Source organism: Condylura cristata, unplaced genomic scaffold, assembly GCF_000260355.1.
Source record: "Condylura cristata isolate star-nosed mole 26May11 unplaced genomic scaffold, ConCri1.0 scaffold00013, whole genome shotgun sequence".
NCBI lineage: Eukaryota > Metazoa > Chordata > Mammalia > Eulipotyphla > Talpidae > Condylura > Condylura cristata.
The window spans coordinates 50,212,381-50,228,260 of NW_004567114.1; the positions used below are offsets into that span (position 1 = coordinate 50,212,381).

At 35.4% G+C, this 15,880-nt stretch overlaps 1 protein-coding gene across 3 annotated transcripts in view; it reads right to left on the reverse strand.

Moving 5' to 3' along the window:
• ARHGAP5 (Rho GTPase activating protein 5) overlaps positions 1 to 15,880 on the reverse strand; it is a 64,287-nt gene that overhangs the window by 35,767 nt on the left and 12,640 nt on the right. For all 3 annotated transcript variants that reach the window (XM_012724575.1, XM_004681953.2, XM_004681952.2), the window contains exon 2: positions 11,364 to 15,249. In XM_012724575.1, the coding sequence (XP_012580029.1) occupies positions 11,364 to 15,083 (3,720 nt within the window). In that variant the 5' untranslated portion in view covers positions 15,084 to 15,249. The remainder of the gene's footprint in view (positions 1 to 11,363; positions 15,250 to 15,880) is intronic.

Here is a 15,880-nt window from a genome sequence, read left to right on the forward strand (position 1 = left end):
ATGGTATCCAATTCCCTATTTGCCACCATTAAGTGAACAGCCTATGTGTGGCTAATTATATATACATGTATCTGTTCTCTTCAGGTTTTTAAAAAATAATATTGCTGCTATTTGGGTATTCTTCCTCAAACCTTATAAAAAGTTACTAATTCTTTTACACTGGCTAAAGTAGCAAAATCTCCTAAGACACCAGATAGGGGTGGAACAAAAAAAAAAAAGGAGAAAAACATGGACTGGAAGGAATATTTGAGAATAAAACAGAAGTTGGTACTTGCTAATATAAATAAGATGATAAAAAGATTCAGGACTTGAAAACAAGATAAAAACAATTTTAAAAGCAGCTAAAAATGAATACACTATCTAGCTCATCAAGTATCTTATGCTTTACTATCTTAAATGAGTCGACAGCACTGCAGGACACTATAAAAAAAACCTAAAATACATCATTAAATAGATGTGCTAAAAACTGGCAATTTTATCAATATGAATCAAATTCATTTCATTAATTTCCTAAAAGCATTTTCCCCCAAAACTAGTAGGTTATGAAATCAAATTAGTAGTCACAAATAGCACTTCTTTTTTCACTGTTTAATAGACTAAAAATAAAAAAATCCCCCTCTTTTCTTGGGTTCTCTCTTTGGGGCTTTTTTCTTTTCTTTTTTTAAAGTATAACTTACAAATGATTAGTTTTCTTTTTGATAAGACTTCTTATAACTACAGTTAAATGTTTTGCATAAGTCTTCCAAGAAGAGCCATTTAATTTTTTGGAGTCACTTTAGTCTCACATATTCTTTAACTCTGGGAAATATTCTGCATATGAGTACTAATACAAATTTAAACCCATGTAGATCTCATCACATGTCACCCCACAAATATTGACAATGGAAGGAATACCATATAAGATCAGTTCTGGACTGTAAAACTGGGGGTGGAAATTTTTTTTTGGGAAAAAAGAAAAAAAATGGGTTGTGAAATTACCTTTTTGACTTTAAAAGAGGAGCCTAACAGTATTAACTCAAATTCAAGAAATTACCTGGCTTTTGTTTTGTGCTGATATACTCTACATGTAATATTAACTAAATCCAGTAACTTTTATAGTCACACAAATATTAAATAGGCTCTCCCCTTCTGGCCCTTTCAACATTCATTAGTTACTGAACTTTGTAAACTGGTAAACCATTACAACAATGTTTTGCTGCACCAATTTATGAACTTTTAAAGTGCAGTACCTGTTACTTATCAGGTTAATTTCTCAAAATGACTGATGCCTGCTTTAGCAACATGTGATAGAGGATCTTTTATATTCATTCGTAATAGATGAAAAATGAACCAGATTGCAAATCTTTGTTTTTTAAAAAGCTTAAATCATGTTCCAAGTGTTTGGTTCAAATTATATAGGACAAATGAAACTTCACTCTATTACTCAATTTTAATGTATTTCAGTAAGCATGGTTATTATACACTGAAATAGTCTTAAAAAGGGAAGAAATACAGTACAGGTTAAATATTTTGTGACATATCATTTATGTAGCAATATTTATGCATATAATAAGTTGATTATAAACCTGACACTGATGGTTGCATTTAAAAACTACCTTAGAAGTTTTGTTCTCACAACTAATGTTAAACTCATTTTGGATTACAGACAAAAAACAATTAAGCATAAAGCCTTTGACTGGCACTAAGCCCTGTTTAAGAGAAACAGATATGAGTCTTTCTTAAATGCCATTAATGTTCAAAACTTATGTTTTGTAGGCGTCAAAGAATCAGAAAAAAAAAGATGCCTAGATTATAGGTACCATCTTACAATCAAAGAATGAAGGTAGAATAACTCCTTTTAGAGAATAAAGCAAAAAATATGTATGAACTCAGGATTAGAAACCCCAGAAGTATTCAAATTAAAATGACTCAGGAAATTAACAAATAGGACAAAGGGCTGTTCTAAACACAGAGTACAATGGGATATTTCAGTCCTGATGAGCATTATAAAAATCTTTATTGAGCACTGCTATATGCCAGGCACTTGAAACATAGTTCCAATTTCTACCATAACTTCACTGGAAAGCAATACGATTCCTAATTTACAGGTGAGGGTATCAGTTAAGAAAGAGTAAGTAATTGAAGTCTGACAGTCTACCTACTGTACTGATCCTTCAACAGTGGCACTTCCTCAGAATGTTAAACATTCCTGACTCTTGTATTTGCTCCCTAGATCACTTTATAAACTTTATTCTCCCCAACAAATGTATCTCCAACTATCTCTTCTTTGAGGTCCTGTATATTTAACTACCTACCTAACATCTCTACTTGAACTTAAAAGCCAAAGTTGTAAATTCCACTCCCTAATTCCAAGGCAGATAAATCTCCAATACTGTTATGAATATTATCACCACTGATAAAAGCTGCACCAAGCTAGAAACCTATCTTTTCTATCTCACTCATCATTTTTACCATTCCCACACATTCACACCACCAATTCATCAAATCAAATGAATTTTAAGTATCTCTCAAATGTACCTTTCTACCCATTGCCTTCATTCTTCTTCCCTACTCCAACTACTCAAAGCTTTCATCATGGTTTGGTTAGACTACTAGAGCATGCCAACTGTTCTTCTATTACCACTCAAACCCATTCTCCACACAGAAACCAAGTGATTCAAAAATCACTGTAATTTCAAATTACTTTAGGCTAAATAAAAAAAAAATTCTTAACATTATTAAAACTGTCTGAGTCTACTCTGAAATGTCATCTAATATTAGTCTTTCCAGTATATCAGGGGTCAGCAAATTATACATGGGGGCATAAATCAAAGCCTGTAACCTGTTTTTAAAAACAGCTGTATTCATTTGCTTATGTACTGCTATGGCTGCTTTTGTCCTGCAACAGATTTCAGAATTCATAACATCAGCTGTTATAACTCTCAAAATCTAAGATATTATCTGAAGGTATATAAACATTACATAAATTTTGCCAACACCTGCCTTAGATTAATGGCCAGAAACAATGTCTCTTTAAGAACATATCATGCTCCTTCTCATTACATGAACATTGTATTAATTCAGCATTAAGCATTAAATATTCCATGCACTCAAGAAGTCCCCTAGCTAAGTCATATTTCTTTGTCAGACCTGACTTAAAATGGTAATTCTTCAGGTCTTTTTGCTTCCACTAGACTAGCACATTCTAATTCATATCACCCAAGTATTCAATAGTCTTAAGTAGCTACCATGTTGGAATGACAATGCCGAATGAGAGTTCTGTGTTCTGGGTTATTTTTTTTAAAAATTCTAATCATAGGTTAATGTGCCTATCCCTGTGCCAATATTACACTGTTTTAAATATTAACGGTTTACATTAGCTGATAGAATAAGCATACACCATCACCACTCTACCTCTGTGATTCTCTGGAGTTGGCTATTCTTGGTTCTTTATATACAGATTAAAAACAAATGTGAAATTGCTCAAAAACTCATGACACTGAAATGAAACAACATTGAATCTAGAGATTAGTCTAAAAAACCATGACTTTATAATATACTATATGCATAGGTAAAAAGACAACAGTTTCCCATTAATTCAGATCTTCCATTAATGTCTTCACAAAAAAAAAAAAAAAAAAAAAAAGATTTACTTATTTAGGCATACAAAAACTGGGGTCAACACCAGAGGTGAGCAGGGTGAGAAGATTCCTCAGAAAAAGAATGGGGAGCACAACAGGTGGATCTACAGGAGAGGTCTGCCTTGCCTACTAATGTCTTTCAATGATGTCTTATACCTCTGCACAGAGATCTGCACATATAACCCAGACATTTGATACTGTGACATGCTTTTGCTAAGGCTGACTTCACTCATCAGTTTTTTTCCTCAGATGTTTATTGCTGATGTACAAAGATGCAACTGACTTCTGATTCATGCTATTATGATCAAGCTATTTTGCTTTCGTTAATACTAACTTATCTGTAAATCCTCTTGGCGTTTATATAGAAAATCGTATCACAACTAATGTCAATTTTATCTTCTCCTTTCTGATATTCCCAATTTTGATTTTTAAAATTTCACTGCTTTTGACTCGATCTCTGAACATAAGTGGCTCAGTATTTTTTTCCTTGTCCTTGACACCCTGTTCCATTTTCCCATTTAGATGACGTTAATGGTAGATTTCACTTCTCTGTGTATTTGCAGATAACCTTTTTTTTCAAGTTAAAGCTCTCACCTATTCATAATTTGTGGCTTTGTTAGAATTTGTTAAATTTTTTAATGACGTTCTGAAAACGAATTACATATTCTGTGGTGATTTCTCACCTTAATTCTGTTCATATTTGTATTTGAATATATTATCACAAAGTAATAAACATGTCCTCTTAACACATTTACCATGTGCCAGGCACTATACTAAATAATTAACTTATTTCTCATAGCAGCCCTAAGAAGCATGATCCCCTCCATTTTCCTAGATGGAGATACAGAGAGGTTACAAAGCAACACAGCTAACAGTAAATGGCACAGCCTGGATTCAAATCCCAGAAGTATGGTTTTAGACTTGTGCTTCCTTCAGTTGCCTCAACCACAGGGTATTACTGTCTCTCAAGCAAAAATTTAAGCTCTTTAAGGCTAAAGGTCTTCAAATTTTTATATCCTTCAGTAGCTTTTAGTATAAATTTAAGTGTTTAGTGAATTTTTAGGGACTTCTTATCTTATTGGATTGAAACTTAAGACAGCTTCAATTGCTAAGTTCAGCTTACACTATGAAGTTTTTAGACATAGCTATACCAGTCTTTCTATAATGCTTTTTAAAGGGAAATAGCACAGATGACTTATGTGAGTAGCTAACCTTCATAGATTCCAAGAGCATTTCACTGTGCATATATAAATATAAAGCTCTAAAAAATAACTAAGGAATAAAACCATCTATGCAGTTGCACTGGAAACTAAATGTTTACCATTTTTAGACTGGAGACCCAGAGGCATTTAAGTGGAACCAGGTTAAAAAAAAATTAAAGATCCAAAATACCATATCTCCTATATTTTTAGAGTTCAACTATAATGCATGAATCTAAAAATTAAGGCAATGTTATATAAAAGTGCAAGGCAATTCCGAAACAACTGCAAAAGACAGTTTAGACTACTGTGAGCTAAATCATCTGAAAGCATAAATTAAAACTAAATTATCACTAAATACAAATGAGGAAAAGATTGTCACCAAGTGAAGACAGGTACAAGAGCACTACATTTATTTATTGAACACTATATTGAGACAAATAAAATGCTAATTTTTTATTGGCTTAAATAATAATAAGAAATCACTGTTAATTCCAGATTTTGGTAACGGTACTAGTGCTATTCAAGAACATGTTCTTATTCTTAGGAAATACACAATAAGGAATTAAAGGTAAAATCCTCACATCTCCCAATTTAATCTCAATGGGCTCAAAACAAACCAATTCTCTCTCCCTCTCTCTCACATACACACACACCCCTCAAGCAAGTGGAATGAAAACTGTAAATAGTTGGTAAATCTGAGTAAAATGTGTGTAATAAGACTTTGTTTTATTACCCTTGTCACTATTTTTTTAGGTTGAAATTATATAAAATAAAAAAGGGAATTTTGCAAGATGGCAACAGAATGAAGAAACTGGATTCATCTCCTCCATACAATCACAACTAAGTTGCAGTAGAACAAAGTCAACAAACCCTGAAAGATAAATTGACAACTATAATACCTATTAGAACAGTGGTCTCATAGAAAAGGGTAGGACACCTTTTAAAAGAAGGCCCTCCCTGGTGACACAACAGGTTTAAAGTGCAGTACCATGAAGCAATCCGAGCCACTGCAGCACAGTTCAATTCCCAGCTAGAGAAGTGACCTACACGGTGGGGCAGACCTCTCCTGACCCACCCGCTGCTCGCTTCAGCTGTGTATTTCATTACATCTGCCTGTTCTGCTCCCTGCTCTTTGGTAAATTCTCTTACCTCCAACTCTGGACTGTACTCCAGTTCTTGTATACATAAATAAATATAAAAAAAAACTTAAAAGAACCATGTTTACTGTGATAAGGAGCAGTAAAACTTATGAGAAGGAGAAGCAGCTAATCAACTACTCTCCGCAACTGCTGATAATGGCACATATCCACATCAGGGACTTTGGAAACCCAGCACTGCACTGCATAAAGGTGTACTCTTGAGAACTATTGGAGCAGGGATGCAGGGGAGCCTGAATCTCTCAATACATGAAAGATGGAGTCTGAACTGGCAGGGAAAATCTGGTTGGATAACCTACTCTCTTCATAGAAATGGCTACTACTCGTCCCTCCCTGGTAGCGCAGTGTTAAAGCACAGCAGTAAGAAGCTAAAGCCAAATCAGCAAGAGTTTTATCCCCGCCCCGAGGTGATCCACGTGGCACAGCAGACCACTCCTGACCCGCCCAATGCTCCCCTCAGCAATGTATTTCGTTGGTCTGTCTGTTCTGCATCCCAATCTGTCTCCGGTAAATCCTCTCATTGCCCCTGCACCTCTGGCCTGCACCTTAGTTCTGTATGCGTAAATAAACAAATCTTTCAAAAAAAGAAAAAGAAATGGCTACTACTTTGCAGCCTGAAGCGGTGACATTTAAATCACCTGCCACCCCTCAACCCAGGGTTATACCTGAGACAACTAGACATTTTTATTAAGTGCTATTAACAACAGGAGCAAATATCCCAGGATAAGGCTTTGTACTGGAAAAAAAAGAACTCCAAACTTGTGACCTATCTCAACTAGAAGCCGTGTACAGCACTCAACCAACATGTGGAAACTGACAAAGATTATGTGAAATACATAGAATAAGGAGCTGGCCCAGAGAAGGATCACTGTGGGCCATCACCACAAAACTGGTACCCACAACACAGCAGGATGCTTGAATTCCTGATGTCCACTGGATGTGAACCTTTGGTACCCTACCGATTTAGTTTCTTTCTACCCATTACTCTTTGCAGAAAATAATTCTCCAATCACTTCAACAGGTACAAGGGAGACATTATGAAAATCTATCCCTACCTACTACAATCTAAAAATGAAAAATGGAGAGAGAGAAGAAATAATCACAAATGCCGGAGCAAAGCAACTCAGAGACATCTCAGCCTGGCACAACTATAGAATATACCTGAAGAGAAGATGAAGGTAACAGTTATGACAATACTTGTGGAACTAAAAAAAAAAGGGTACTATAAAACAGGAACAAAGAGTGAAAAAATATGAGATATTAACTATTAGAACTAATGGATTTAAGAAGCATTATAGTCAAATTAAAAAATAAAAGCAGACAAATGCAAGCAATGGAGAGAATTAGAGAGCTCAAAAGTAATGTTGGAGAACACAGAAGAACAAAGAAAAAAAAAATTTTTTTAATGAAAGTATTTTAAAAGCCCTTTGATATAACTTAAAGGGAAATAACATCCATATCCTGGGAATTGCAGAAGGTGAAAAGAAAGAGAAATGCATCTCAACAGAAGATTTAGTTAAAGAAACAACTGCTGAGAATTATCTTAATCTGGAAAATAAATCAGACATTGTAATACAAGAGGCTCAAAGAGTTCCAAAGAAAATAATACCAGACAAACTCTAAGACACATTATAATAAAGTTGTTGAAAGTGACTGACAAGAACAGAGTACTAAAAATGTTAAGGAAAAGAAAGTAACCTAGTAAGGGAATACCAGATTGTCTGAGGACTTTTCAGTAGAAACCATACAGGCAAACAGGGAATGGCAGGAGATACTTAAAGTACTCAAAGAAATAGAGTTAGAAACCCTTTACCCTGTGAGATTAATGTTCAAGACATCAGGAATACCCTGTGAGATTAATGTTCAAGACATCAGGAAGAGTAATGAGCTTTACTGAAAAGCAAAAACTAAAAACAATATACTTATACCAAGTGCTAAAGTAGTTATTACAAACAGCAAAACAAGTAAGAAGTAGCAGACAACTAAATTATTCAACTGGAAAGAGGTGAGTAACAAAGTAACCTGTCAAGATAAGCTTGAAACCGGAGATCAGACCTGTTAATGTGCAGCACAAATAGTCTATTATATACTATCTCAGCAAAACCGTCAACAAAAATCAATAGAATCCATAAGACAGTGGAAATGGAATCTAAACAAAACATAGAGGTTAAAAAAGGGGAAAAAGTTCAACAAAAGAATATGGCAATGAGCATTTATATGTCAATAATCACCTTAAATATAACTGACTTGAATTCACCAGTCAAAAGGTATAGTGGTTGAGTGAATTTCAAAAAGAGGTACAACATTCCACTGTTTACACAAAACCCATCTACCTTACCAATAAAAACTAGCAAAGGCTTAAAGAGTTAAAAGCTGGATGGCAATCCTCCAAGTAAACGGGAATCAAAAAGTCAGGAATAACTATGCTTAGATCAGCTAAATAGACTTATAATTTAAAACGGTAGTAAGAAACAGAAAAAGTCACTATACATCCTAATGTAAGAAGAAATAATACTCGATACACTATACGTGATTACCAGAATACATAAACTAATTACTAACAAAACTAAAGAGTTTGAAAACAATACAATAATACTAGGGTTTTAATACTCCACTTACACCACTGGACAGATTGAAAAGACAGAAAATAAGAAAACAGCCTTAAATGAGGAGTTAGAACTCATGTGAGATATGTAACAAAGAGCTACCAAAACACTCCATCCAAAAACTGCCACCTAAAAATTTTCTCAAGTGCACATGGTACATTTTTAAGAATATAACAATATGTTGGGACACAAATCAATCCTCAATAAAATTACAAAGTACTATATTAAAAATTCAAATCAGGCCCTCCCTGGTGGCGCAGCAGGTTAAAGCACAGCACTGAGAGTCTGAAGCCACTTCCGCATGAGTTCGATTCCCGCTGCCGCCTGCCCCGGAGGAGACCACATGGGGAGGCAGACCTCTCCTGACCCACCCGCTGCTCCCCTCAGCAGTGTACTTCGTCGATCTGCCTGTTCTGCTCCCCACTCTGTCTCTGGTGAAGCCTCTCACCGCCCCTGAGCCTCTGGCCTGTACCCCAGTTCTGTATGAATAAATAAATAAATCTTTAAAAAAGAAAAAAAAAATTCAAATCAATTCATCAATCAAATCGTCAATAAAATTACAAAGTACGATACTAAGTACTTGCTCTGACCATAATGGCATACAAGCTAGAAATCTATTAAAAAGGGGAAAACAATAAATACATGGAGATGAAGTAGTGTGGTGCAACATAACTACCAAACAAAAGGAAATTAAGACAGAAAATAAGAAACAAGTTGAAATTAACAAAATGAGTACCTAAGCTACCAGAATCTATGGGATACGGCAAAAATGGTGTTATTAAAGGAAAGGTAATTGCAATGAAGAAATTAAGAAGAAAACAAAGCAACATTCAAACAATCTAATACTACATGTAAAGCAACCTGAACAAAAAAAGAACAAATGAAGAAACAAAGCAGAAGGAAATGAGTAGAAGTAAAATACAAATACATAAAAGACTACACACAAATCAATAAAACAGACAAGCCTTCAGCTGGGATAACAAAAAAAAATGAAAACTTTAGTGAACAGAATCAGAAATGAAAGCAGAGAAAATGTCATGGACAACACAGATACACAAAGAATCACGAGTACTATGAACAACTATACACCTGTAAATTAGATAACCTTGACAGACAAACTTCTTGATTACTATAGCTTACCAAGATATGTGGCATATCCACCCTATGAAGTAGAATTCAGTTATAAGGAAAGATGAAATACAATCATTTACAGAAAAATGGAGTACTCTGAGCTAATTAAGTGCAGTAAAGGAAGTCAGAATTCTAGACACTTACATAGTAGACAACTGGACCAAGTAAAATACTTATAAAAACTCAGTGAAGGCTCTAACGTCAAGAAGGAAGGAAAAGGAGAAAGGGACAAGAGGATATAAAGAATGGTGTGGGAGGGAAAAAAACCAGCAATAATTGTTTTGTTAACAAAACAATAAAGCAGACCTGTGATGAAAATTAGTAAAACTACCACACAAAAAGCAATTAAAATATAGACTGTGAATGCCATGTATTTCTTAGTAAGCAGTGAGTAATTTTAATAAAAAAGGAAATTAATAGAAAAATACTGAAGTCAAGTCTTTTGGCAATAAAATATGTATCTAGGACTACTGATAATAGTGGGAGTGATAGTAATTTGGGTCATTAGCTAGGAACTAGAAAAGTCTTCACAACAGTATACATGCCTAACTAAGAGAACAGTTAATGGTAAGAAAAACTGTATCTCACGCTTAGAAAGCTTACAATGGAGTCTATCAAATTATAATGGGAGGATAATTATTATACATGAAGAAATTATTTGATAAATTATTGATAAAAACAGCAGTCAGCATGGAAAATATGCATCAATAAAACAATGGAGTTTTATGAGTCATCAATATGTAGAATAAAAACCTATTGAATGCAATTTTAAAATCAAAAAATTCTTACAGGTTTGTATACAATGAAGTGTTAAATATAAGTGTTAAAAGCAAAGGCACAGGGCCCTCCCTGATGGCACAACGGGTTATAGTACAGCATTACCAAGCCAGCCAAAAAGTAAGATTCCTAGCCAGAGAGGTGACCCACATGGCATGGGAGACCTCTCCTGACCTTCCCACTGCTCCCTTCAGCAGTGTATTTCAGTACATCTGCCTGTTCTGCTCCCCAGTCTGTCTCTTGTGAATCCTCTCACCCCCTGTACCTAGGCTGCACCTTGTACCCCAGTTCTTGTATACATGAATAAGTAAATCTTGGGGGGGGGGGGAAGGGCACAAAACACCACTAAAAAGATCGAATAAAAAATAAAGTACAATTTCAAAGACATGCATATTTAGATTTCTAATGTTTACTATTAGGAGAAAAATGAGTATCTACTGAAAAAAATGAAAGATAAAAAGTTATTTGGTCAGGATGCTACAACTCAAATTTGAGATCTTTCTGCATGCTACCGGAAAAGTTACCATTTCCAAGATCAGCAATGGTCAGTTTAATTATATTAATGTCTTTGAAATACGAAATATTACAGAATGGGAAAATCAGACAAATGGGAAGCTTACAAAGAAAAAAAAAATCACTAAGTTTCTGTAAAGATAATGCATTCACCTAGAATTCTATGCTGAATATGGTGTTAAACTTCTATCCCAAATCAGGTACAAATAAATAATGCAATGAAATGGAAAATCTGCCTTCAGAAGTTTAAAAAGCTGGATAAATTATATTTACTGAAGGACAAAAGGCAGCCTAAGTTCTCAGTAGTATCAAGTCTATTATGTTGAAATATTTAAGCATTTTATAAATATTACTTACCTTTTTATCTTCTTTTACTTTGTGGGTTTTCTTCTTCATTTTTTTATCATCTAACTCCTGGTCAGAAGTGATTGCAGGATTATCAATACCACCTTTCCAAGTTTCAACAGGAGAAAGAAGTGGGTCTTCTTCACTTCCACGGTGTCTTCCCTTTCTTTTTGTTTTAGAAGTGGTGAAAGCCTCATCATCACTTGCATCTGAATGTGTTCTTCTATAGTATAACTTGGCTTTACTAAACAGGGTTTTAGATTTATATTTGTATTTTGAAGGTCTCCGTTCCCCATGACTTTTTGTGGTTCTATCAGAAAATCCATTTTCTTCATCTCCTTGAGTATTATTTACAAATGAGTTTTGAGTTCTAGTAACACGATTCTGACTATCATCTGGGACAACATATATCTCCTCAGGATAGCCCTTCTGTTTGAAAATCGTGTCAATGGGTTCCGCGTAGTTATCTGAAGGATCCATATCTTCAGGATGTGCCAAATGCACCCGGGAAGTCTGTTTTCTTGGATTTTTACCAATACCAGCTTCAATTGTCTTTAAAAGGTTTGGATCCAGTTTTTTCACATTTGGCCTAGGTACAACTGGTTTAGGTTTAATTGGTGGAGGCACTTTATGGTTGCGTTCATGGTCATGACAGTTTGGGGTACTATGAATAGGATACTCATTTCCTTCCAAATCTAATCTGTATCTGGAACGGTCACTAGGTGTTGGAAGCAACTGTACATCATCCCCAATTGGACTATATGGAGGTGGTGCTTCTGTATCATCATCTGAATCAGGGTAGTTGTTATAGGGAAAACAATCTCTGGGAGATGGCAGAAAAACATCCTCACTTTGATGGGTTGATTCCCTTGTACTGTCAGACAAATAGGAATTTTCTATCATATTTTTTTTCTCTAGAACATCACTGAAAAATGGTGTAAAGACCTCGGTTTGCCGATGATACTGAGATAAAGAATACAAAGCAGTAAATTTAGCAGTGATCTCTGTTGCAATGTGTTCTCCTTCAGTTATTAACTCCTTGATGGCCTCATTTTCAAAAAAATCTGCTTGGCTATCAGTAACTGCCACTAGCTGTACAGGAATGGTATCCTGAACTTCTGACAGAAATGCTCGAAGCATTCCCATTGATGCTTTCCTTTTGGCAGAATAAACTAATATATATCCATGAACCAGTTCATCTTTCCTTACTCCAATTGAGGAATGATAGGACAGGATTGTGATCTGTATTCGTCTCCTCTTTTCACCAATGATTTTATCAAGCATTAAGGAATTATTCTGTCCAGCTTGAGCAGCACTACAGGAATGAGAATCAAGGAAGGGTGAAAGAATAAGATCCACACTAAATGGATCACCACACATAGCACACATGACAATTCTCAAGTCAGCTTCTGCTACATCCTTATTGGTGGGAACTTGGCTTACCACATCTAAATTGTGTTTAACTGATTCCAATACTCCTCTTAGAGCTTGCTTTATTTGGGTTTCATTAAATTTACGAGGATATGTACCAGCAGGTACATCTACAAAAGGACATTGTAACTTATTTGCCAACTGTTGCCCTTGATGCCTGAGTATTGGAAGATTCTTACTAACAGAATCTCTCTGATTGGCCAGAATTAATGTAAATGGTAAATTAGCCATATATTTATCTTTTCTGATCTGAGATGCTTCAGTTCTTATTTTTCCAATAAATTCCCCAATAAAATTCAGTGACTCGATGGAATTAAAAACACAGAAGCACCCATGTGGTTTAAAGGCGGCAGTCCATAACTGACTTAAAAAGTAAGGCGACTTGGCATCAACTGGCCGAAGATCAAGTTCATAAATTTTTCCATCTAAGGCATACTCATCATCAGTAGATTGTGTCCTTATTTCATTTGCTAGTTCTTGAGCAAGGCCATCCTTCCCTAAAATGAAAAGGTTAACTTTATCTATGTTGGTACTATCATGATATAACCGTAAGCGACCATGATCCAACTGCAGAAGACTACTGGCAAGTAACTGCTCCACTTTAATGTCTGTACAATTTTGGCCACTAAGACAGGTTTCTTTAGTGGGGTGATAAACAAACCCTATATGCTTAAGCAGAAGAGACTCTCTGTCAGGTGCAAGTTTCTGTAAAGCTTTGTATCTAGGTTCTTCACTCAAAACTGTGTGAATTTCACTCATTTTATCCGAACTAGGTGTTGCATTAAGATCTAAATCATAAAAAAGTTCAGAATGTTCAAAAAGCATTTCCTGAAACTCTTCTTTGGCTTTTTCAACTATTTCTCGCTGGTGCCTACCATACACCTCTTTGCTATCAGCCTCAGTGATATATTTAAAGGCTTCGTCCTCCATAACAAAGCACATGACTTCTTCCCATGGCTGGCCAGGTGAAATGAACTGAATTTTTTCCAAAGTCTTTTTGAATTTTTCCTTCATTTCTACTCTCCTCTTCTCTGATATTAGATGTTGCACATGGTTTTGATAGACTTTTTCAGCTTCTAAAGTGCTCAGAAGGTCAAATGGGATTCGTCTGTCATTAATCTTGTCTATATGGTCAGTTTCATCCCAAGGTGTTTTTTCTAGCACCACAAAACATAACTGAAATTCTGCTCTCTTTTCCATTAACTTCAAAGCTTCTGACCAATTCATATGTTCGATCTCTTCCAGATTTGGCAAAAGTGTGTTAAAAGCTCTTGGTAAAGTATTGATATATTCTTCTCTCCTTTTTCTTATATGTTCCTGTTTAAGTTGCTCGATATGTTTTGAGAATGTGTTTCTAGCCTTTCTTGTTCCCTCTAAATTGATGTATTCTTCATAATCAGGATGATTTTTTAATTTATTACTAACAGTTTTCCAAGTTGCATGATAATCTCTCACAGTCTGCACAAGTTTTTCAAACTTATCTGTTGCTGTGACAACAAGTTGTCTCTGTGTTTTGTAAGCATCCAAATAGGGAATAATTTTAGGTTTGCCACGAGTTTTATCCAACATTTGTACCAGTGCAGTGAAACATGTCTCTATGTTGACATTAAATCGCGCTGATGTTTCCACTACAAGAAGGTTCTTTTTGTTTGAAGCAAATGCCTGAACTTCTCTAAGATAATGATCCACACATTCATCACATTTAGTGGCTGCTATTATTACAGGTTTTTTTGATTTTGATAGTTGGACAAAAAGATTATTCACAAATTTAAGTTGATCATCAAACTTCCTGTTACATCCCTGACTTACATCAATGCACAGTAAAAATCCATCTACATTGAGTTTTCCTTCAGGCATTTGCTTTTGTTCAAAGTCTTGCTCCAAGCCTAGCTGATCAGTGCAAATGTACATTAGTTTTTCTGCTGACTGCAATTTAGAGACAGCTGCACGTTTTATATATGGTTGCAAATTTGTACTCCGATGTGGCAAGAACGTCTGGTCATCAATGAACTCTGTTTGTTCAATGACATGAATTTTGCATTCTACTCCATCTTCACCATTTTGTATTACATCACCCCAGTATAAAAAGTGATCATTGTTTACTACTCGTCCTCCAAAGTCAATGGTGCTAAGCACAGAAGTATGCTCTGGATAATATTCATCTGCTTTTGCACGCACAAATCTATTGCACAGACAAGACTTTCCAACTCCACAGTTACCTTTGTCTTTTTCAGTCCCAGAGAGTCCAACTACACTGATAGTATAGGATGGGGGGCGAGGCTCTTTGTTTTTTGCCATCATAACTCTTTTCTCATGTCTCTACATTCATAAAGGTAACCAGATAGACTTCTCATTCTGAAAATAAAATTATCTCAAAATAGATTCCGTATTTCAGAACTCTATTTGGTTTTTTGTATTCCTCTCATTTCTGTGTGGAAAGGTCTTCAACATGGTACAGATCATCTTCCTAGAGAGAACAGAAAAAGGACAAATCTTAGTTATGAATTTCACACAATGATTTATACACAGTAAAGATGTTCCTAACAAAGCACCCCACAAGTTAGTAACATTATACTTTAAGAAGTCACTATAAAGACAGTGTGCAAGATGACCTCAAATTTTAAGAGAAACCTGATAATTAAAATAACTAAATCTAAAGTTTAATGTAATGGGCCCTCTCTGGTGGCACAGTGGGTTAAAGCACAGCACTAAGAAGCTTCCGCAGGAGTTCGATCCCCACTTGCCCCGGAGATGATCCACATGTCGCAGCAGACATCTCCTGACCAGCCCGCTGCTCCCCTCGGCAGTGTACTTAAATGACCTGCCTGTTCTGCTCCCCATTCTGTCTCTGGTGAATCCTCTCACCGCTGCACCTGTGGCCTGTACCCCAGTTCTGTATGCACAAATAATCTTAAAAAAAATTTAATGTAATGTTTCAGAAATTTTAAAATAGGCCTGTTTTAACTAAATGTGTATTTTATATCTATTCCTTCCTATGTGTTTGAGGAAACAAGAAGTCCTTTCTCCTTCCTCAATTTTGCTGCCTTTGGTGACCAGAGTTTATATAAAATTTACTAGTTACCTTAACAACTCCCTCA